Genomic DNA, 22161 nt, shown 5'->3' with positions numbered 1-22161 from the left:
AGTCGTCTGTTGTACAAGAATAACACTTCTTGTATGGATAATCAGGCGTGCTTGATATCATAACCATATTTTCTTGGCTATGGTGCTGCCCTGTCAGCGCCTCCCCGCGGTATGAGCTCCGAGAAAGTGTGATCCAGTGGAAGGTTGGAACAAATAAGTAAGCTTACGCTTATTGTCACGGATCACACGTGCAGTGTTACATTTCGTCGGTTTACAGCCGAACGTCGGCAGTTCCAGTGGGTCTTATTTCTGATTGTTGAGGGTTACAATGAACATGACTATATTTTAAAACTTTTAAGCCACGCCGTAGAAGAAAAAACTGTCGCTCTGAACAACAAAAAAGATAATCGGTGTTCATAAATATACCTTTTTCAATAGCATAGGCAGAGGAACTTCAATGCACATTATTTACAGCCCGAAAGCTTTGAAACTGGAAGGTTTGTGATTTCGGAAGGGAATGAAAATATACTGGGGAATATTGGAAGCCTCAATTGCGAGTAAATGTCCGCGGTGAAGAAACAAAGAAGATCATCATTACTGTTACTAATGGCTCTCCTTTATTTGTGCTCCAGATTATACTCTACATGTTTTACAAAACGGCAGTACCTCGACTTTGATTACATTTTAGTCAAATATTTTAGAAAGGGATATCTCAAGTCCTTGCACAGTAATGATTTAATTTCACTTTCCGATTATGAACTTCACTAAAAGAATTAAAAGGGGAAATGTTTGTTAATTGCCTTCTGTATTGCACTATTAAATCTAGCTATATATGCCAATAAAATAAATGAATATTCCAATATTCCAATCTATTATAGACGTTACAAAACTCGCCTGAGAAAACGATTTATGTAAGAGGTTCTCGAAGTATCGACAAAACCGATGTAATAAAATTGTAACTTAGATGAGCTCTATTCTATTAAACGAAAAATTGAACTTGTTACAATGAGAAGAGGGAGTATTCTTCCTATTTATAGATGGTGAACTCCTGTCAAAAGAGAATTTTCCCATACAAGGAAGAACGCAGAACTATCCTACATCGAGTCGAATAAAAAGTGCACGAAGGCGGAAAAGGAAACTGATACCCATGGATACTGTAATGCAAATATAATTATGATTCCGTCGTTGACAAAAACCAAACTCAATGTGCCGCCGTTACATTTTGCATATGCACAAGACGAGCAAAGAACCCTTCCTTATTTTGTAGCAACACGTCAGGTCTGTCAAACTCCACCACTCGTCCCTCATCCATAACCACCACTTTATCATAATCCATGATGGTGTTCAAGCGATGGGCGATGGTTATTACTGTGGAGTCTTTAAACCTGTTCCGTATAACGTCTTGAATGAGTCTGTCTGTCTTGAAGTCAACATTAGCAGTGGCTTCATCTAGAATGATGATCTTACTTTTCTGTAACAGCGCACGCGCTAAACACACCAATTGGCGCTCGCCGACACTGAAGTTGTTCCCAGACTCTTTCGACTTGTACTCCAGCTGTCCAGGCAATTGCTGTACCAGGCTTTTTAACTGAACATCTTCCAAAGCTCTCCACAGGTCATGATCTTGGTATAAAGAGAAAGGATCTAAGTTCTTTCTGAGGCTGCCGCTAAAGAGGACAGGATCTTGAGTAATAACGGCCATAGATCTGCGAGCTGCCTGTAGATTGAGATGCGTGATATCTATGCCATCGATGATAACCTGTTTAAATAAAATGAGGAATTCTACTAAAATGATGTCGAATAAAAAAATTATTTTTAGGTACAAATCAAGTTGTCCTTTGAGAAAAAGTCCATTATTTGATCTTTTCTTATCATCGTAATTATCACTTTTTCGCTATCACTATCATTTATGTCGTTAAAACTCATTACCAACATATTTAACATAGTTTCAAGAAAAACCATATTTCGCGTGACAGGAAGGAGATAAAAGAACCTATCTTAAAGTGTACCTTTCGCTGACACTCTTTTCTTACCTCGCCTTCAGGTTCTGGTATTCTGAACAAAGCCGCAACTAATGATGATTTTCCAGCGCCCGTACGACCTGCGACACCAACTTTCTCCTTATCAGCAACACATAAACTTATTCTGTTCAAAGTTGGTGGTGCTCCCTTCAAGTATGATAACGATAAGTCCCGCAGTGATAAACTGCCTGCTGTTGGCCACGACTCAGGAGGTAGGCTCTCTAAGCTGTACCCTGGTTCAGGTTCAATTTGAGTGTAAGTAAACACCCTTTCTACTGAGGTCATGTAGTTTTCTGTCTCTGAGGCGACACGGATACCATACTGTGCTGCTTCCAAAGTGTCGGCTGCGAAGGAAAGAGACATTCCTGCCAAAGCTAGAAATAAGAACGGTTTCTTAATTGTTTTTAATCCCACTCAAACAAAAGATGGTGAAATGGAAATGAAGAGGTTATGCTCTTTGATGATGTACAAAGAGAGTACTTCAGATTGCTTTTTTCCAAATAAACATAATTTGAAAAGTAAATAGCATTGACTGAAAATGCAGAGAGGAGGAGCCTATCTGGGAGACTGAGGCTAACGACCGGAAAAGGCTCCTACAAGAAAGAGCGCGTCAGGTGAACAATTTTAAATGATTAAGCGATGAGTTTTAACTGAAAAAAGAGTGGACGATTCAGTAGCACTAGCCTGAGGATATATACCTGGGTTTTGTGTTGCAAACAAAGCTCCAGCCGACACAGAAGTGACAAGAAAATTACACAAGCAATCTCCTCGAAAAGCTAGCCATCTTGTTGAGGCCTTCCATAAAATCAGGGCTGACGTATTCTTGTCTTGATACCTGAAAAATGACCAAAACATTGATGTGTTCTTCTTACAGGCCCTGTGTCTCAGCATTAAGGTCCATTGTACTACGTTGAGCCAACCATTCCACTCAAAATTGCCTTAATCTCAGCTCAAATTAAAAAAAAAAAGAAATGAAAAGAGAGAACCTAACGTAATTAGTCTAAACTATACACAAAAAAACTAACCTTCAAACTATCTTTTTAGCCCCTCCCACCCCTGCCATCTCGGTCAAAAAACTAAAATTTTGTAACAATATGGAGAAAATATTGAATAAATACCCCTTAACAGCCGAGTTCGAGGTCCATACTGCTAGGTACCGACTGAATTTTTTCCGATGGATTTCATGCCCCGAGCAAGAACTGCTCAGGACATAAATCCGATCGGAAAAATACAAGGTTCCCTAACTTTCATGACAGACGGTGAAAACGAGGTTGGTTGTTTCTTATATCTCAGGGTTAAAATAGAGGGAGAAGACTTCAAAAAAGTTTTAAAATTAAGGGGGCCGTACGGTGAAATGATTCCCTGCAGTTTTGATCAGTTCAATTTTTACCATCCCTGGTATTCAATATATTAATCAAATAATCATCGCAATTGAATTGTCTACATTTCACAACGTCTCCCCTTTCCATACTTATGCTCAGTGTCTAAAACGATAACTTGGAGAGAAATCCTCTGCGGAATGCAATGTATCATTCAATGCAAGGTGAGAGATTTTACAACTCGTGATAATGTCGATTTACACTAGAGGCTACTCACCTATAAAATGTTTGTAGAAAGTTTTCTTCCATTCCAGATGATCTTATCACGTCTAATCCAGCCATAGTATCAGCAAGAAGGGAATACACTGGACTGCATGTTACAGCTTCAAGCCGCCTGATCTCTCGAGCGGACTTCAAATAATATTTAGTCAGGTAGATAAACAGTACTGTTAATGGAGTAGAAGTAATAAAGAGCCAAACATTGGATACTGCTGAAAGAATGGTGGCACCGAGAAAGTAAAGACATAATTGAATGGCAAACAGAAACTGTCCTGGAAGCAGGTCATCCATGCTACCGATATCTTTGGAGAAACGGTTTAAAATGCGCCCAACTGGATTAGTGTCAAAAAATAATACTGGTGCTTTGAGAACTGCGTTTGTCATCTGGTCATGAAGGTTTCTTGATGCTCTCAATGCAGTGACATAGAAACAAAACGAAGAGACGACAGTAATAAGCAAGGAAACAATAGCTATTGATCCGTACACCGAAAGAGTGATATAGTTCTTTTGCTGTTCAAATGGCATTTCTGTCATCCTCGAGACCCACCAGAAGGGTGCTATCCACAACACTGAGAAGAGACAAAACATTCAATGGCGAGTATAAATTTCTCGACAAAAGACTCTCATAAATAGTTTTAAAGCTAAACGATGTTTCGCCACGGCTAACTTCATTGATTTGCTGAAGAAGGCGAGTTTGATAAGTGATCGTCTTTGTCACCATGATGATAAAAAAGGTTTATATTAATTGATAGCTTTTTGAAATTTAGAATGATGTGACGAAATCGTGAAGTTGTACCATCCTACATGATTCGGATCGTACTTCTAGGCCATGGATTATCCCAACCTTTTAAAAATTATCAAGCGATTCACAAGTACATATTACTTCGATCAAGACAGATCACTTTTATTCAAAGGAATTTTAGACAATACTAAAGATGATTTGAGCCGGTGAGGTTCCTGCCATAATCGTGGAAAGTTCCAATTATTTCCGTGGCTTGGGTCCTAAAAATAAACTTCAAGTGATCATTGCTTACCTGGAACAAAAGCCAACAAAACGGCAAGGCTTGCTATCATGATAGTTGATAATGCAGCTCTGAAATATTTCCAGTACAACAACAACTTCACACTACCAATCATTCTGTCCTCCGCATCATCTGTGAGATCTACTCTCTCGCACTCTGTTTGAGGGACAGTCATTGATTTGTGAGTGTCTTTCCAAGAGACTGAAGCCATTTCAAGATCATTTTTCTCTAAGCTGGGGTCGCCTTTGGCTTCACACTGAAAAGAGCGGAGGCCCGTGCCGTGTTGAAATACCTGACCATATGTACCTTTACCCACAACGGAACCGTTCTCAAGCACCACAATGCTGTCAGTCCTTTTCAGGAACTGTAACTGATGAGTAGCCAGAATACGTATTCTTCCGCTTAGAAACTCCTTGATACACCTTTCGAATAGATGTTTACCGACTTTGGCATCTACTGCGCTGAGTGGATCATCCAATAAGTAAATGTCCGCATCACTGTAAATTGCCCGTGCTAGACTGACTCGAGCACGCTGACCACCGCTCAGGATGACTCCGCGTTGGCCAATTTCCGTTAGATCGCCTTTTGGAAAACGTTTAATATCTTTCTCTAGGTCACAGACCATGACAACTTCATTGAACTTTTCTGCAACAAACCGTCTCCCAAAGACAATATTTTCTCGCACTGTGCCCGAATAAACCCAAGGAATTTGGGATACGAAAGCTATTTTTCCAATACAAGAAACACGACCAGATGATACGGGAAGTTCGCCCAGAATACTAAGTAGTAAAGTTGTTTTTCCGCTTCCAACTGGCCCTGTCAAGCCCATAAGCTGCCCATCAGCAACTTCTAACGAGACATTTTGCAACGAAGGAAGTTCCGACGTTTTGCTCCAAGAACACGAAACTTTGTCCAGGGTAACCTTTGGCAGATGGTTGTCGGTTATCGGTTTAAGCTTTCGAGCACCAACTAAGACCGGTTTTCCATTTTTAAAGCTATCAATTCTGACAAAATCCGATCGCTTTCTTTGGTTTTTAAAGGACATTATTTTATCTTTGTGATCTCTTTGCATCTTTGACGTGCAGTTTATCTCCAGTAACCTCTGCATTCTGCTGCATGCCGTTCTTGCGTCGGCAATGAAGCGCAGTGAATAGACAAGGAATATCGTCACCACCAGTTTAGTGTTACCTAACACGGACAGCAGTGTAAAAGCCTTGAACGAGGTCAGTATATTCCCTGTAAGGAGCAGCGTCACGACTGAAATAAAACCTGCAATCGTGGAGCTGGTGAAGTACAGTGCGTAGGTACTGGAGATGAAGAATCCTCGTATACGAACCAGAGATATCTCTTTCCTGTGGAGAATACATTGAAGAAATGAAATTCGTGCATGTGATTGTTTCTCAACTATCTGCTATTTCATTCCTTTATGGTCGGACTATCTCCATGTTTAATCGATGGATGAAAATCTACAATTACGTTTCCACACGAAATGCATGAACAGTGCATCTGTAAAATTATATTTCATCGACTGATTAATCAAGGGCTAAACACCTTGAGATCTTTTAAGCTCTGCACTTAACAACGTGTTCACGAGAGCAGCAGGTAGTCGTAATTCATGCCATCTCACCGATTTCAATGAAAATTCGCCAGTTCAAAGGATCTACGCCAAAACTCAAAATGACAAACTGGTTTCTGCTTTGGTTATTTACAGGGGAAGATAGACCACCCTCCCGGTTTTTCTAGGTTATCACTAAGAAATTGCCTCAAAATAGGTAAAATGTAAGAAGCTCTTAGTGCAACTGTATTTAACAAATTACTTTGACGGCGTGCATACGTATGGGTACACCCTTATTAAATGTACGATACAAGTTTCAATCGATTTGATTGGCGTTTTGTCAATCAACAGAGGTGAATAAATTAGTGTGTTTTTACGATTATAGATTCACTCAAAAATTTGGTAACTTTAAGGTTAAATATCTCTCCTGGCCAGAAAGCTACAATACTAATTTGAATGTCCCTTTCTAGTCCATTATTTCATCTCTGAAAATCATTAAAAAAATCTTTGGACACTACACTATCATATTTTTGCGCAGAAGGCCTTTTGAAATCTGCAACTTTGAAAGCTTCTCTCAGCTACGCCCGGTCACGCAATTCTAGCTGTAAGCAGTTATTTGGGTAAGTATACCATCATTTTCTAGCTCGTTAAACAAGATAATTAGTCAAGGAAGCTACGAAATGTAAGCAACTATCCAGATTCTTGGTAGAAATTGGAAAATTGCACGTTTAAAGAGAAGCATGTAGGTGAAATATTGATGGGAGGGGCGTACCGTTTCTCCCTTCTGTCGTTTATTTTGGAGATTTGCCGAAAATAGGCAAATATGGCTTTCTTACGGCAATAGACATTTATTAGTCGTTGATTTGTTTGTTTATTATCTCAGTTTATAATCATGAGATTGTAACAGGAGAGGAAATTTTAAAGTCACATGCCGCATTCTTGTTGATATACAAGTTCTCGAGTGCAACAACTTCGGCTTTTATATACAGTGGATGACGAGAAACTCTGCTCTCTCGCTTGAAAGGAGATATCAATGGCCCAATCAAGTTCATATATTGCGTTATTTCTCCAGAGAAGAAAAGTCTACGCCATCGTCAAAAGATTATCAAACTTGCTGATAAGAGCGAGGCCGGTTGGCTGGCTGTTAAAGAATAGCAAACCGAGGAGCTCGTGAGTGACTCAGAGGACGAGAAGGGGATCAAAAAAGCGCAAGAAAGAGCTCTAAAGCAGAAGAAACAAAATGCCTTTAAAAGAACTGAGAAAGCCAAGAATTCGTTTAACGCTCCCAGTTCTCGCTCTGGCGACGATAGGAGACTTTTTCGAGGTATGCTCATTGCCCTTTCTTTGATTTTCAGCGTGGCAGGCAATTGCTCTCACTCTGCCTGCCTTATAGTTTGTGTCTATTTGTATGCGTCAGCGTTCTGGAGAAGGAAAATAGTTTTCCTGCAGACGAACGTAGTAAGGGAGAAGGAAAGTGACCTTTCATAATTGTCAAGCCCTTTTTCAAGGTGACACCACCAGAATGTACTAAAAAAACCTTCATCATTACAACTGCCTGGTTTTAGTGGGCAAGTTTTATTTGCATCTGCCATTATTTTCCCTGAATGTTATGGCCTTTCCTGCGTGAATGAGCAAGGCAAATGTTACATGGCACTCTTGGGGGTTTGGCGTTGCGCAGTGTCGGGCTTAGGTGTGTAGGTCTCGTGTAAAACATTTCTTTACGCTAGCAAAATATGCTTGTGCTACTTTTTTTATCACCATGATTCAACCAATATTTTTTGGGACGGAAACTTTTGTAAAAGATAAAGTAGACACGTTACGTGTACGAGTCCGTAATGTGTTTGAGGGTTAAAGATGTTGTCGTGACCCCAAACACATCCAAACGCGTTCATGTAACGTCCGAAAAATGTCACGCACGTACAAAACCTTAGGCACACCTTGCGTCGTTATGGATGCCTTGTATTTGCTTTACCAAGTCTGTTACACCCAAACACATCACGTACTCATGCATGTAACGTCCCAAAAATGTCACTGATGCACAAAGTCCTGGGAACACCTTGATGCTTGCTTCACACTATGCGTACAGGTGGAAAATGTATATTTAAATAAGTAAGATTTGCCATACTTATAAATACTCCTCGATGAAATCTGCTGTTAGACGAAACGCGTAGGAGATTAAATCAAGTATGGTCACAAATTTATCATTCAAAAAAAGGTTTCGATTAAAAAACAAAATAAAACAAAACAAAACTGTCATCTGGCTCCCAAGCCGGGTGGAGTCAAGGGCTGCTTTGCAGCAGTTTTTCAAGTTTAGCCATCCGCGCAAACAATGATCAAATATACCATGACCGGCGTACAGGCATTGAACAACTTCTGGTACGAGAATGGAGCCTTGAGAATGTGGCGGGTTTATGATGTTGGAGGTGAAAAGTTTTCTGGCGCAGACCAGGTGGTACGGTTTGGAACACCCCAAGGTCCCATTAGGTCCCTCACAATGGAAAGCTTCAGCAACCCAAACGTAGAAGCAGGTGGTTATCTGCATCCTGCGCAGATGTCTGAACCTGGGCCATCACTGGAACTACCCAGTCCGTCGCAGGCTGAAGAAAAAAGCTAGATATTTCTTGTCAAGAGGAGGGGTGCATCATGGTGTTTCAGTAGTTCGCTTCCCTCCAAAAGCACCTTGACATCGGTAATCACTGGGTGAAGCTGGCGAAAGAATCCGCCTACGACAGGATCAAGAGAAAATGGATGGAGGCTGTCCGTTCCGTGGTTGTTGGCTGCTACGTTCACGGTCAGACCTCACCCAAAGATCCGGACGAACAATCCCAGGTGGACCTAGCACGAGCCCCTCGGAAAAGACGGAAATTAGTTGCCTTCTCTCAGAAAGCAAACAATCATCTCGTAGACGTGTTCTGGACAGGAGAGGAAACTGGCAAAAAGGCAACAGCTTTAGATGTGGCTTTCCAAATGAAGAATTTAAAAAACGACACTGGCCGGAAAATGATCTCCAGGACTGAGTAGCTGACGGAGCAGCAGATAGGTCGATACTTCAGCCGACTATCTGCCATAACCAGAACTGGTTTACTGCCGAGGTCCCCCGCTGTAAGCATGACTGAGGACGAAGAAGCTGATGCGGATGACCCAGCCTCAGATGTTAAAACTGACCGAACAAGGCAGAAGATGAGGAGGAACCTTGAACTTTAGATTATTCATTTGTCCTTTTACAGTTGCCAGGTGCTGGAGGTAGATTTTTTTATCAATTGTGCATCATAATTCGTTGTTTGATTTGCAAGCAAAAAGAGCTCAGCTAATCGTGAAAATTTATGGCCATTTTTTAATTTACAGTTAGCCCGATTCAGACTCTCTAGGAGTCCATATCTGATTCAATTTACGCAACTTTTTAGCATATGTGAAGTGGGAAAATTTGGTCGAAAACCTCAGGGTAGAGCACAGCTACCATTAGGTTACTAAAAATAGATCTTTGCCTCTCGCTTTTCGTTCAAATTTATTGTCATGCTTCCGAAAAAAAAAACATCTCTTTGGGATTTTTTTCATCACTACCTAACTTGAATGGAAACTTATTGATCAAAATATTGCGGCCTCATTCTTTAAGTCACGCAGTTTAAGATCGAGCGTGTGAGAGATGCGTATTTTACTCCTGTTGTTACAGCACGTTTAAAAAAAATGCAGATTTCCTTTGATCAATAAGCAAGCAAATAGCAAGAGATCTGCAGAACTTCTAAATTTCCTTTCAAGTGAGAAGGCAGAGCTTCTCGTCTGTACTGCAAACGGAAACTTGTATGTCAACAAGAATGCGGCATGTGACTTTAAAACCTCCTCTCCTGTTACAATCTCCTGTAAACTGTGATAATCAACAAACAAATCAAAGACTAATAAATGTCTATTACCGTAAGAAAGCCATGTTTGCCTATTTTCGGCGAATCTCCAACATAAACGACAGAGGGGAGAAACGGTAAGACTCTCCTAGCAATATTTCGCCTACATGCTTCTCTTTAAACGTGAAATTTTCCAATTTCTACCAAGAATCTGGATAGTTGCTTACATTTCGTAACTTCCTTCACTAATTATCTTGTTTAACGAGTTAGAAAATGATGATATACTTGTCTAAATAAATGCTTACAGCTAGAATTGCGTGACAGGTGTAGTTAAGAGAAGCTTTTAAAGTCGCACATTTTGTAGCGTTTACGGCGACCAAAAATCTAAATTCTCGAGTTCAAGGGAGTGTCGCTGCAAAACGTGGTTAACGAGGTGTTTGGGGCTATTTTACAGATCGAAATGACAAACCAAAGTTGACCGTTCGCACGAATCTTTATTCTTGAAAGGCAATGGACCACGAACCACAATCAACGATGGCAATAACGATTATTCTCACAGTCAATCAATCTATAAAACAATCGATCGTAAACTGAAACAACAATACAACGAAGTTCTATCAATCCAATGAAAAGCCGCGGAATACATAATCAAAGAATCGCATGTCAAATACTGGACTCTAACGTCGATAACGAGATTAACAATACAAGTAAAACAGAACGAAAGTTTCGATACAAATTAAAAGAATTTGGGTGGCTGGTAAACAGCCCATTGTTCTATCTAAATGATGGGCGTTCACTGACTCGCATTTGGCACGAATTTGGCCTTTAAATCTTAAATCCATAGAGAAAATTGCAATGTTTGTTTGTACATTGTCGCCCAACACTGAAAAGACTAGAAAGGAAAAAACAAAGTTACAAAGGTACTCACATATTGGTCCCGCTTGTGCCAGAGGTTGAGAAAACGAAAGGGCGAAAGTTTACCAAGACTATTCAAACTTACAAAGAACTGATTAAAGGGACGCTTAAGTTGCGTTTTATACATGCGCTTGGTGACGCTGAAAGGTCCGATTACAAAACCAATAGAAATACAGAAAAACAGATAAGTATTGTAACAATGTACGTATCTAAGATCATTCTGAAATTAGTGAACTAATCAATAATCAATCAAAAAATGAGCCTTCTGGCTAATGTCCTTAACAGATTTCAAAAGGCATTCCGCACAAAAATATGGTAGTTTCCAAAGATTTTTTTAAATAATTTTCAGAGATAAAATAATTGACTAGAAAGGGGCATTCAAATTTGTGTTAAAGCTTTCTGGCAAGGGGAGATATTTAACCTCAAAGTTACCAAATATTTGAGTGAATCCAAAATTGTAACAACACACTAATTTATTCACCTCTGTTGATTGACAAAACGCCAATCAAATCGATTGAAACTTGTATCGTACATTTATTGAGGATGTTCCCATAAGTATGCAAGCCGTCATAGTAATTTGTCAAATACAGTTGCAGTAAGAGCTTCTTACATTTTACCTATTTTGAGGCAATTTCTTAGTGATAACCTAGAAAAACCGGGAGGGTGGTCTATCTTCCCCTGTAAATAACCAAAGCAGAAACCAGTTTGTCATTTTGAGTTTTGGGGTACATCCTTTGAACTGGCGAATTTTCATTGAAATCGGTGGGATGGCATGTATTACGACTGCCTGCTGCTCTCGTTAACACGTTCTTAAAGCACTTGCCAATTGGACTAAAGGGAAGATCGATTATTTTCGATTTAAGAAATATCTGTGATCCATAATTACTTTAAGGTAGAGGAATTCATGTCCACTAATTGGCAAGCTTATGATATATTTCTTAGGAAAACAAAAAAACTCCCTAACCTTCTAATTTGTGCAACTAGATCTCTGAAGTTCCATTCCCAGGCGTACATTTTCACCACACGGACACCAGAAATGATCTCTTTCATTATTTTCAGCCTCTCGTCAGTTACTGCAGCAGATTGGTGGCGTATTTCCCCAGCTTTACGAGCTATCAATGATCCGTAAGCGATGACAACAAGAAAAAAGGAAACTCCCAATAGCGCTTGCCAGGCCACTAAGTACCATACCATAGCCAAGGAGATAATGAGGTCTAAAAGGGCAAATGAAAATGCATACAAGATGTAACCCAGCTCCTCAATAGTTTGAGCATCGTTGGAAACAAGATTGATAGTGTTCTCGGAAATTGAGTCTTCTAGGGTGCATCTCTGACTGTTGAGAATCTGGCAAAGATAAAGGGAAACAATGAAAATATTATAGTTGGAAACAGTAACAGCGCTTTTTCTTCTCGAGCACAGCATCAGTTCCTTGAATGAGAAGGATCCTCTTAAAGGGATGTCATCTTCATCTCCGCCATTGGTACATGTGTTTATTCTTAAATGTACTGTTCGCATGTTTGAAATTTCAAAGAATGACCCAACCGTTCGGGATTCCTCTTTGATCGTGTTGAAATTCTACGACAGACACCGCCAGTTCGTTTAGAACTCCGTAGACTGGCTGTGGACTCAAAGCAGCACTCGTGGTTTAGAACTAGATAACAATGCCCCTCCGTATGGTGCAAAAATTAATTTGTGGATGCAGGATGCCTTCTGACGTTTCTCCTAATTTTTCAAACCAGTCATGAAGAGGAGGAATATAGAAAAAGAAAAGAAGAAGTAGCCGAGTAAGCGACCAGGACGCTGCGCAAGATTATTCGACATGGCGGAGTTGGTAATCTAATTAAGAGCACATGACAACAATTTCTAAAAGTTTGTGGGTCATACGAATCTCGAACACTTACAGATCATAACAGCATAACCACTTAGTTGTGGCAGGTCTTACACCAGTATTACAGTGCGTATTTGGTGAAGAGCTTTAGCATCGGTGACGAATGAGACTACGAGAACGGCTGGAGGTCCTTTCGTGACACTGTTAAGTTACTGCGCATGCGCTTGTTTAACATGCTGTCGTCCTATAGTCCTCGTAAACAGAACTCGGGAAAGGAGAGCAATTAATTCTACCTTTGTAAAATAGCGGGGAGTAAACCCGAAGTTTACAGCGAGCTCAGGTTAGTTTTACAGATTTGATTACTTAGAGACATTAAACCCTTGTATTCTAACAATTTATGAATAAATTAGTGATCTATCTTTTCTGGGAAATTCGACACTACGATCTCAGAAGTTGTCACGAAACAGACGCTACTTCATAAATAACTCAGTTCACGAAGGTTGTCATGGATCCTCCATGCAACAAAATCTCATGGAAAACAGATTCGCCAATATCACTGAACTAGAAAATTCAATCGCAGTCATTAGCGATAACTTCCAAAATCACTATTTTACCCACCTTCTTATACAAGAGTCCTATCACGGCAACTTTAAGTCTTATTGCTAAAACCTCCATCTTAAATTCGGCCTGGCTCATCACAACCGTTCTCATAATGGTGACCAGAGAAATACCAATGACAAAGGGCAAAGATGTCTTGTAACTGATTCCTGATCCTGTTGAAATACTTCTCAAGAAGTACCATATCAACAGAGGTAGTGCATGGAATGTCAGCGTGTAACAAAGCCTCAGGAATGCCAAAATGATGTAATCTCGGCGGGAAATGGTTCTCATCATGGCCCTCCACAAGCGAGGCTTCGTTCCTTGGTGTGCAGTTCCTCTTTGCTCCGCAAGCCATTCTCGTTCTAGTTCAGTCACTAGTGTTTCTGCTTTATTAGAAGTTCCTGCCGGGAATAACAAGCTTTCGTCCAGGGGTTGTTTACTACCGAGCTTGAGAATATCATTCAACCAAGAGAAAGTTATCAGCGAGAAGAAACTCGCCTTTTCTCTTGGATTTGCATCAGGGATATCTTCCATGGTGACTTTTTCTACGCTTATACCCTCTGTCAAAAGAAAAATTTTAATTTTTTGTAAATTGCATAGAAAGGATTGACAAGTTTTTGTTTTGTAAAAGGTGTCCTCAACCGCCTTCTACAGAACTGATGTCCCCGCATTATTATGTGGACCAAGAGACCACAAATTTACTCCTTTTATCTCAAAGATCTCTGTCCCACGCGCTCTGAGAAACACGCACACGTAAGAAGTAACTATAGATGCACAAATGAAAGGAGTGTAGGTTTAGCTGTATCTTAACCGGTCTCGAGTACATTAAATTTTCCTAACGAAGTATAATATCTGCAAATTTCTCACTAACACCAAAGAGTCAACTAGATCGGCAAGTGGATGAGAGACTATACGTCTATTTTAAACGGTAACTAGCATTACTACATCGTTTAGCAGTGTCCGTGGGCAAGATGAAGTGAACCTTGTGTTCTGATTGGCTACCAGAGTGGGCAAGATGAGCCTCTCTTGCCCACTCGGGGTTTACCCTTATTGATCCCGCGCATGAAAAAAAATAGAATTAGAACCAAGTTTGTAATTCTTGGATGATTTCGGCCATTGAAACGCAAAAAAAATGCAGAGAATAGTCAAAACAAAGAAAACAGAAACGACTCTCCTGAGTTTGTTGTCCTACAAACACAGTTGGCTTTTTTTCCCGGCTCTCGAGATAAGTCATTCTTAATTCTTAATAGAGCGAAATCTTTTTGCAATCCTTTATTAACCATTCTTGCTCGGTCAAGATGGCTGGATATGAGCCTCGTTCTTTTTTCGCATATTTATGGACCTCGACTTCGTCTCGGCCCATAAAAGTGCAAAAAGAAGAACTCAGCCAATATCCAGCCATCTTGACCTTATGCTTGGTTAATAACTCATGTGTACCGTGCGATGCAATGTATTGTTTTCTAAACCTTACCAGGTTAGGATCCAAAATCTGTCACAAGTTCCTAGCAATTCACCATCACACCCTTAAACGACAGCCATTGAAGTTCATGGTATCGTAACGCACCATTGTTACCTGTATTCTTCGACAAAACACTCAAACAGCCAATTCAAAAGATTTTTTGGTAATAGTTTTCACTCCTGATGTTTTTGAATCGCCTCGATAACATTTGTTAATTTTTTTTTACAATCGTCTTCAGTAGGAAAACCCAGGTAAGGAAGGAGAAGCCATCTACACTCTGAAGATTGGACTGTCACTGTTTTGAGGCAGTAGAGTGAAAATAAATGCCCGTTTAGCTCTCTCACTGATAACCTTAAATCAGTGATTAATCCGATAACAGTCACGCTAGACGAAAGCAGACCTTTGTTCTCGTAACATAAGACCCAATTTAGCAGAGCAGAATATATAGTTTAACGCGATAATGAAAGCTCCTCATTGCGTTCATACAATCATGAATAACTTAAAGTGGACAAAACTAGGTATCAACGCAAAAGAAACGGGCGTTTTATCATATTCAAATGTTTATAAAGAACGAAGAAAAAAAATCATGAAAATAATAGATGTATATATTAAGTCACAAGGTAAGCCTACCACTGCTGTATTCAAATGGTAATTTGTTTTTTCGGACCCAATGCGTAATCGATCATTTCTGCCGCCCTCGGGCATTTTAAAAAATCAATCTACTTAGCAAAATAAAATATTTCACTCTTCGTTTTATTTTAGTGGGAATAAGCTTCACATCGATTCCGAAGTCACGAATTGGTGAACATTCGTCCAAAACATTCAGCTGAATGCAAACTTTTTGCTCATTCCCTTTTGCCTGTTGTAAGATTTGCAGTGTAAAATTTAAATGTTTTTACACTCTCGTAATTATCTTATAACTCATTGCTGGTATACAAACATAATAATTAGAATATAAAACGCCTCACCGCGTTGGATATTTCGCTGCCCCGATACCCAAAGGTCCCACAATACAGCACCTTACGGAAGCCACACGTACCGATTGCGTAACCAACTGATCACATGAAGAGGTCAAATATCCATTCTTATGAATTACTTGTGTTAATCGACCATGTGCACATCAACAACAAGTTACTTACCAAAATATACATAAGCAAAGTCAATTATTTTAAACGAAGTTCGTGGAAACTGCACACTTTGGCTTTCACAATTGTGATTCAAGGGCTAATCAAGCTGGATGCTTGCCGCTAAAATCGTCCTCTTTAAAACAAAATACCGAACTGTTCATAGCCCTTTTGCCGTTCCCGGCGCCATATTAAATTTGTAACCGCGCAAACATGATAGCGAGGTTAGTGTTGAGTCGCCTTGCGAGTTCTAGTGAGAGTTTAGTGAAATGTGGTGGTGCTCTGTCCTTTTCATTGAGATATTTCGACAACCAACGATACTTTCCCTACGCAGGATATTCCTCCTTCTTCTTCGAAAAGAAGAGGAAGACACTGTGCCGCTTTTTGGTTGTGCTAATAGCTATTATGACACAACAGGCAACCCAACAGGTCTGCATTTCTTCTCGTTTCCGAATGACTTCCAGCAATGAATCAGATGGTGCAATCTCCTGAAGCGCCAGTATGGAAAGGACGGATTCTTCATCACAAAATCAACTTCTTTGTGCTCAGAACATTTCGAAAAAGAAGACATGCGAAAAAACGTGGGCAGGTCGCTGGAAATTGGTGAAAGGTTTATGTTTGTACGGTTGTTTTGTTGCTTAGATACCGAAAGAAAATGCCTGCTTTGATTTTCGGTATTGAAGTCTTTATGCTGGGATTTATTTTTTTTTTGGGGGGGGGGGTTTCTCCTTATTAAAAAGGTGATATTTATATTTCTTTGTGCACTGTGGTCTTATACGATATCTGTGAACTGAATGTGAAATTATAAAATTGTAATGTACAATTAAAATGTAGTTATAAATTTATAAAATGATGAGTTTAATTATTATATATATGGGCAGAACCATCTCGATTTAACTGGTCAGTACCGAGAAAACTATGGAAAATGCCTGCTAAAAGGGTCCCAGTAGCAACTGTGACAACTCAAGGAGAGTCATTTGAAGTTGAACAGGAATTATTTCACCAAGAAGTTAAAGCACCTGTGTCAACTGTCAATGCTGCTTCACCTTCACCAGCTCAAATTTAATGCTCAAATTGATTTAGGTGTAATCTTGCCTTACATTAAGAAATATTAATATTAATGTTGTTAGTACTCAGGGAAAAAAGATGATGTTGGGCTTGTGAAATCAAGATAAGGTACCATTGTACATTGTGTAAATAAGGGAAGTGATTGGCATGACAATAAGATGCGAGTTAAACTACGTCTTTATGGGAAGGAGCTTCAAAATTCTGTTCTTCAAACATAACATTTCGAAGAGCCTATTGACAATAATTAACATTATTATTCACAGAAAAAAAAAATAAACAGTTCTGTACAGTCTAAAATAATCCTAGTTGTTGCATATTGAGCAAACTCTTGCAGCATATTCTTGTGAACAAGTTCTTGTGCTGGAAATGGGAAAGGTTCTTTCAGCTCCATGTAGTTAAGATTAATCCATGTGATGCAGATTCTGGACACCAGGCTCTTGCTGATCCCGAATCTATCAGCAAGATCTTGTACAAATAACTCAGCCTTTAGTCTCATAAGTATGAGCAAAAATTCATCCAAGAATGACAGTTTCTTGAAGGCCCCAGCTTACTTCTGTTATCATCTGTTTGGTATGGCTGACTCTCTTTCGACAATTTCTCTCCTTTCCAGTACTGCATCTTTGCCAGCATTGGTTCAATAAAATTATAGAAGCTTATGAGTGCTCCATAGTTTGGGAATCCAGTATAAAATAGAACCGCAGCCTCATCATCTTTAATTTTGTCAATTGAAAATTGGTACGCCAATAAATATCCCTCTCATTTTCAACTTCACTTAGTTTTTCTTTCAAGTCAGCTAATTGTACTTGCAGTAGCTCTATTTCCCGTTGCAGCTTAAGGACATCTGATTGTTGCAGGGCTGGTGAAGATGAAGCAGCATTGACAGTTGACACAGCTGCTTCAACTTCAAATGACTCTTCTTGAGTTGTCACAGTTGCTACTGGGACCCTTTAAGCAGGCATTTTCCGTGGTTTTTTCGGTACTGACTAGTTTAATCGAGATGGTTCTGCCCATATATATAATAATAAACTCATGATTTTATTAAATTTTTAATTTTACATTTTAATATTACATTATAATTTTATAATTTTACGTTCAGTTCACAGATATCTACAAGACCACAGTGCACAAAGAAATATAAATGTCACCTTTTTAATAAGGAGAGAAAAATCCCAGCATAAACACTACAATACCGAAAATCAAAGCACCATTTTCTTTCGGTATCCAAGCAACAAAACAACCGTGCAAACATTATAAACCTTTCACCAATTTCCAGCGACCTGCCCACGTTTTTTCTCATGTCTTCTGTTTTGAAATGTTCTGAGCACAAAGAAGTTGATTTTGTGATGAAGAATCCGTCCTTTCCATGCTGGCGCTTTAGGAGATTGCACCATCTGATTCACTGCTGGAAGTCATTCGGAAACGAGTAGAAATGCGGACCTGTTGGATTGCCTGTTGTGTCATAATAGCAATTAGCACAACAAAAAAGCGGCACAGTGTCTTCCTCTTCTTTTCGAAGAAGAAGGAGGAATATCCTGCGTAGGGAAAGTATCGTTCATATCGTTCATTGTCGAAATATCTCGATGAAAAGGACAGAGCACCACCACATTTCACTAAACTCTCACTAGAACTCGCAACGCGACTCAACACTAACCTCGCTATCATGTTTGCGCGGTTACACATCCAATATGGCGCCGGGAACTGTAAAAAGGGCTATTGAGCCTCGTTCATTCCTGAATTCTGGAGGTTGGACCACACATCGTAGAGTTGATATAACTAGCATTGCAACGTTTATCACGATCCGAAAGCGAAAATGAAGGCCGAAACAAATGACTTACCTATCAAACATCACTCGCAAATTGGCATTCGTTGTGTTACAGAATGGTTATCAATTCAAAGTTTCCGGTTCACTAATCATGATTATGATCATTCTAGACACTTTATTTGCATATCCGCACGGCGATGGACTTTGGTTTGGCATTTAACAATAACAGTGACAATAACATTTATTATTTGTATTGCACCTTTTCTATAAAATATTCAAAAGCGCATCACAACAGTAATTAATAACTAAAATTATACAATTCTCTCTATAAAAATCATAAACTATATTTATTTATTTACATTGAATTAATGAAAGATAATTACAAATAAAAATATAGATATACTAAGATAACTGAAATGATTCCTTAAATAAATATGTCTTAAGTAAAATCTTAAAAAATTCTAAGTTCGTTGCTTCGCGCGCGGACCTTGGCAGCATATTCTATAGGAAAGGAGCAGCAATCAGGAAAGCTCTGTCACTCAATGTTTTCTTAGTTTTCACACTTGGTCTTTCCAGCAAACGACCATTATCGTTGCGCCTCAAATGGTAGGACGAAGGCCGTTGAATACTAATTAAATCTGAAAGGTACTGAGGTGATAGGCCATGCAGATATTTAAAAGTTGTCAAGAGTATCTTATGATGTATCCTGAAGCGCATTGGTAACCAATGTAGTTCAGCGAATAGAAGTGTAATATGACAGAACTTGTGCGCACGATATACAAGTCTCGCACTCGCATTCATAACACGTTGCAATTTCATAATTTGATATTCTGGGATTCCGTACAAAAGGCTATTACAATAATTCAGTCTACTACTAATAAAAGCATGAACTAATTTCTCAGTAGATTCCCTGGATAAATATTTCCTGATATGACGTACATTGTATAAATGATAGAAAGCGCTGCTACAAGTCTTTGTAATGTGAGCTCCCATATCCAGATGCGTATCGAACCATGTGCCTAGATTGCGCGCAGAGGCTACAGGAGAGACTTGAGTCTGCCCAATCTTGATGCTTTGGATTGAAACTTTTGAGAGCTGCTGACGTGTACCTATAATCAGGAACTCAGTCTTGTCATCATTGAGCATCAGCTGATCCTCCCTCGTCTATGCTCGGACATCGCAGATGCACTTTTGCATGGCTGATACAGCATCGACTCCACTGGAAGAGTCGGAGGGCTTAAATGACAAATACAACTGTGTATCGTCGGCATAAGTATGGACGGAGGGCAGATGCTGTTTAAGAATCTGGAACAGCTTACTCACATAGGTGGTAAATAAAAGCGGGCCAAGGAACGACCCTTGAGGAACTCCACACTTCAGATCAAAAGGCTTTGACAGAGTTCCGTTGATAGACACTTGCTGCGATCTGCCCTTAAGGTAAATCTCAAACCATGAAAGTACTTTCCCCCGCAATCCAATTGTTGACCTCAATCGTTCCAGAAGGATCTCATGTTCAACGGTGTCGAATGCAGAGCTTAGGTCGAGAAGCACCAGCAGCGTAACTTGACCTCTATCCATCGCCATTAGGAGATCGTTCTTCACCTTAAGTAGTGCGGTTTCCGTGCTATGATGTTGGCGGTAAGCACTTTGCAACTCTGGAAACGAACCATTGACTAGCATGTGCTCTTGTAGTTTTCTTGTCGCTTTCTTTGCGAGTTTGGACGTGAACTGTAATTTACTCACCGGCCGAAAGTTCTTGTTTGTCAACTGAAGACCAGATTTTTTGAGCAAAGGATGCACTATTGCCCTTTTCCAGTCATCTGCGAAGTAGCCTTTCTCCAGTGATGCGTTCACCATCCTACAATTACAATTACAATTTACAATTACAATTTATCACTCATAGAGCGCTATTTACAATGACAGATCAACAGCGCTTTACAATCAATCCTACCCCGCCCATCCCACCCCAGGGGAGGACATCCATCACACAGTAATCTCGTGCGTGGGAAATTAACGTCTCTTACCCCTAACCCTGTAGGAGACGGGACCTCCATTTATTCGTCCTTATCCGAGAAGACTAGAATATCTAACCATTTCTTGATGTTATAGAAAGGTAGCATATTCTTCTCAATTATTTTACGACCTTGAGTGTTGGTCCGGCCGGGGCTCGAACCCTCGACCTCCCGCACAACAGTCCAGCGCTCTGTCCATTGAGCTAACCGGGAGGCGGTTAGCTCAATGGAAGTAACTAATCACTGGAAGTAACTCCTCTATGCAACCCAACAAGATCGATGAAGGAAGAGGGTCCAGAGCACATTTCTTCATAGAAGCCACAGCCAACTTCCTTACAGCCTCTTCAGAGAGAGGCTGAAACTCTGATGACGTTACAAAGTCATCACTACTCGATCCACGAGGCACCCGCACAGTAACCGCGGGAAAGACAGTGTCACCAGCTAGCTTTGATCTAATAGCCACTATTTTATGGATGAAGTATTCGCCCATCTCATTTGCAAGAACAGAGGCGTCAGTGTGAGGTGGCAAAGACTTGTCCGCTTGCAGATTTAGTAGGCTCTTGCTAGCCCGGAACAGCTTTGACTGGTCAGCACTGTTCTTGTCAATGAATTCCTTGTAATAAGTACATCTAGCTTCATTCATCAAGTGTATGACATAATTACGCTTTGCTTTAAATACTTCAAGATCTGCTTGGAGACCACTTGCCCTCCATCCTCTCTCGGCCTTCCTCCTGTCCCTACGAGCCTGAATTATACCTTTATAGAACCACGGGGGCCTGGGTCGAGTGAAGACACGACGAGAACAAACGGGCGCGTGAGCATCCAATAGTGATCTTAACGTCGTGTTCTTACAGTCGAGCAGCATGTTCAAATTATTAGGCGGGTCTAGATATAGCTGAGAATTGCGGATATCTTCTTTCAGTTTAGCTATATCAATTTATCTGAGTTTCCTGTATTCAGCACGTTTAATTCTTAGTGGAGGCTTCGCCACACTTAGCTTACATATCACGGCAGCATGGTCAGAGATATAACTCCCAGGAAGGGGCTCACCATCCACAATATCGTCAGCCTTCCGTGTGATAATTAAGTCTAAGTGTGACCATGTATGTGCGTGGGTCGTTTGACATGTTGTACCAGACCCATAGAGTTCAACAGGTCCTTGAACCGGATGGTGTCAGCGTCTGATGGGACGTCCATATGAATATTAAAATCACCACATATTAACAGTAACTCATGACACATTACTAACCACATTTCAGCTCCAGCAGCTCTAGAGGTCTAAGTGCCTCGTCGAAGGTAGGACACAAAGAGGGAAAGGGTTATCTTCTGTTTAAATCACATCTATTACTCGTGTGTGGTTAACTGAAGTTCATTTTTTATTTGTTGATGATGTTAGTGTTTTTAAAGAGAGCAGATATTGA

General features: G+C 40.0%; 2 protein-coding genes and 1 pseudogene across 6 annotated transcripts in view; all 3 read right to left on the bottom strand.

Moving 5' to 3' along the window:
* LOC148735487 (ATP-binding cassette sub-family C member 4-like) overlaps positions 1-13435 on the bottom strand; it is a 51342-nt gene extending 37907 nt beyond the window's left edge. Inside the window, exon 1 of the mRNA XM_088752601.1 lies at positions 13334-13435. The gene's annotated coding sequence lies outside the window, so the exon portion shown is untranslated. The remainder of the gene's footprint in view (positions 1-13333) is intronic.
* On the bottom strand, positions 535-18833 carry LOC111344911 (ATP-binding cassette sub-family C member 4). 5 transcript variants are annotated; one of them, XM_088752594.1, is made up of 8 exons: positions 18802-18833; positions 13334-13875; positions 11852-12231; positions 4594-5933; positions 3558-4128; positions 2660-2796; positions 1974-2335; positions 535-1699 (listed from the first exon to the last, which is right to left on the bottom strand). In XM_088752594.1, the coding sequence occupies exons 2-8, from the start codon at positions 13847-13849 to the stop codon at positions 1142-1144; spliced, it is 3864 nt and encodes a 1287-aa protein (XP_088608720.1). In that variant the 5' UTR covers positions 13850-13875; positions 18802-18833; the 3' UTR covers positions 535-1141. The 5 variants fall into 5 exon arrangements, with proteins under 5 accessions (XP_088608720.1, XP_088608721.1, XP_088608718.1 ...); XM_088752595.1 differs by lacking the exon at positions 18802-18833 and adding an exon at positions 15914-16099 and having other exon boundaries at positions 1974-2305; XM_088752592.1 differs by lacking the exon at positions 18802-18833 and adding an exon at positions 15914-16098.
* A 2130-nt stretch (positions 18834-20963) lies between these two features.
* On the bottom strand, positions 20964-21983 carry LOC148735486 (uncharacterized; annotated as a pseudogene).
* Between the last annotated feature and the right edge of the window lie 178 nt (positions 21984-22161).

The sequence above is a fragment of the Stylophora pistillata genome, chromosome 3 (assembly GCF_964205215.1).
Source record: "Stylophora pistillata chromosome 3, jaStyPist1.2, whole genome shotgun sequence".
In the NCBI taxonomy this organism is placed as follows: domain Eukaryota; kingdom Metazoa; phylum Cnidaria; class Anthozoa; order Scleractinia; family Pocilloporidae; genus Stylophora; species Stylophora pistillata.
The sequence above is the reverse complement of the archived record's forward strand: the minus strand, read 5'-3'. Positions and strand labels throughout refer to the sequence as shown.

What these genes read in the sequence shown, in the direction of transcription:
- LOC111344911 (XM_088752594.1), bottom strand. Translation starts at nt 13,849, where the DNA reads ATGGAAGATATCCCTGATGCAAATCCAAGAGAAAAGGCGAGTTTCTTC. An exon ending in TTTGTTGGCTTTTGTTCCAG is followed by an intron (nt 4,129 to 4,593) that starts GTAAGCAATGAT and finishes GTCTCTTCTCAG; the next exon opens with TGTTGTGGATAGCACCCTTC. An exon ending in TACCAGAACCTGAAGGCGAG is followed by an intron (nt 1,700 to 1,973) that starts GTAAGAAAAGAG and finishes TTATTTAAACAG; the next exon opens with GTTATCATCGATGGCATAGA.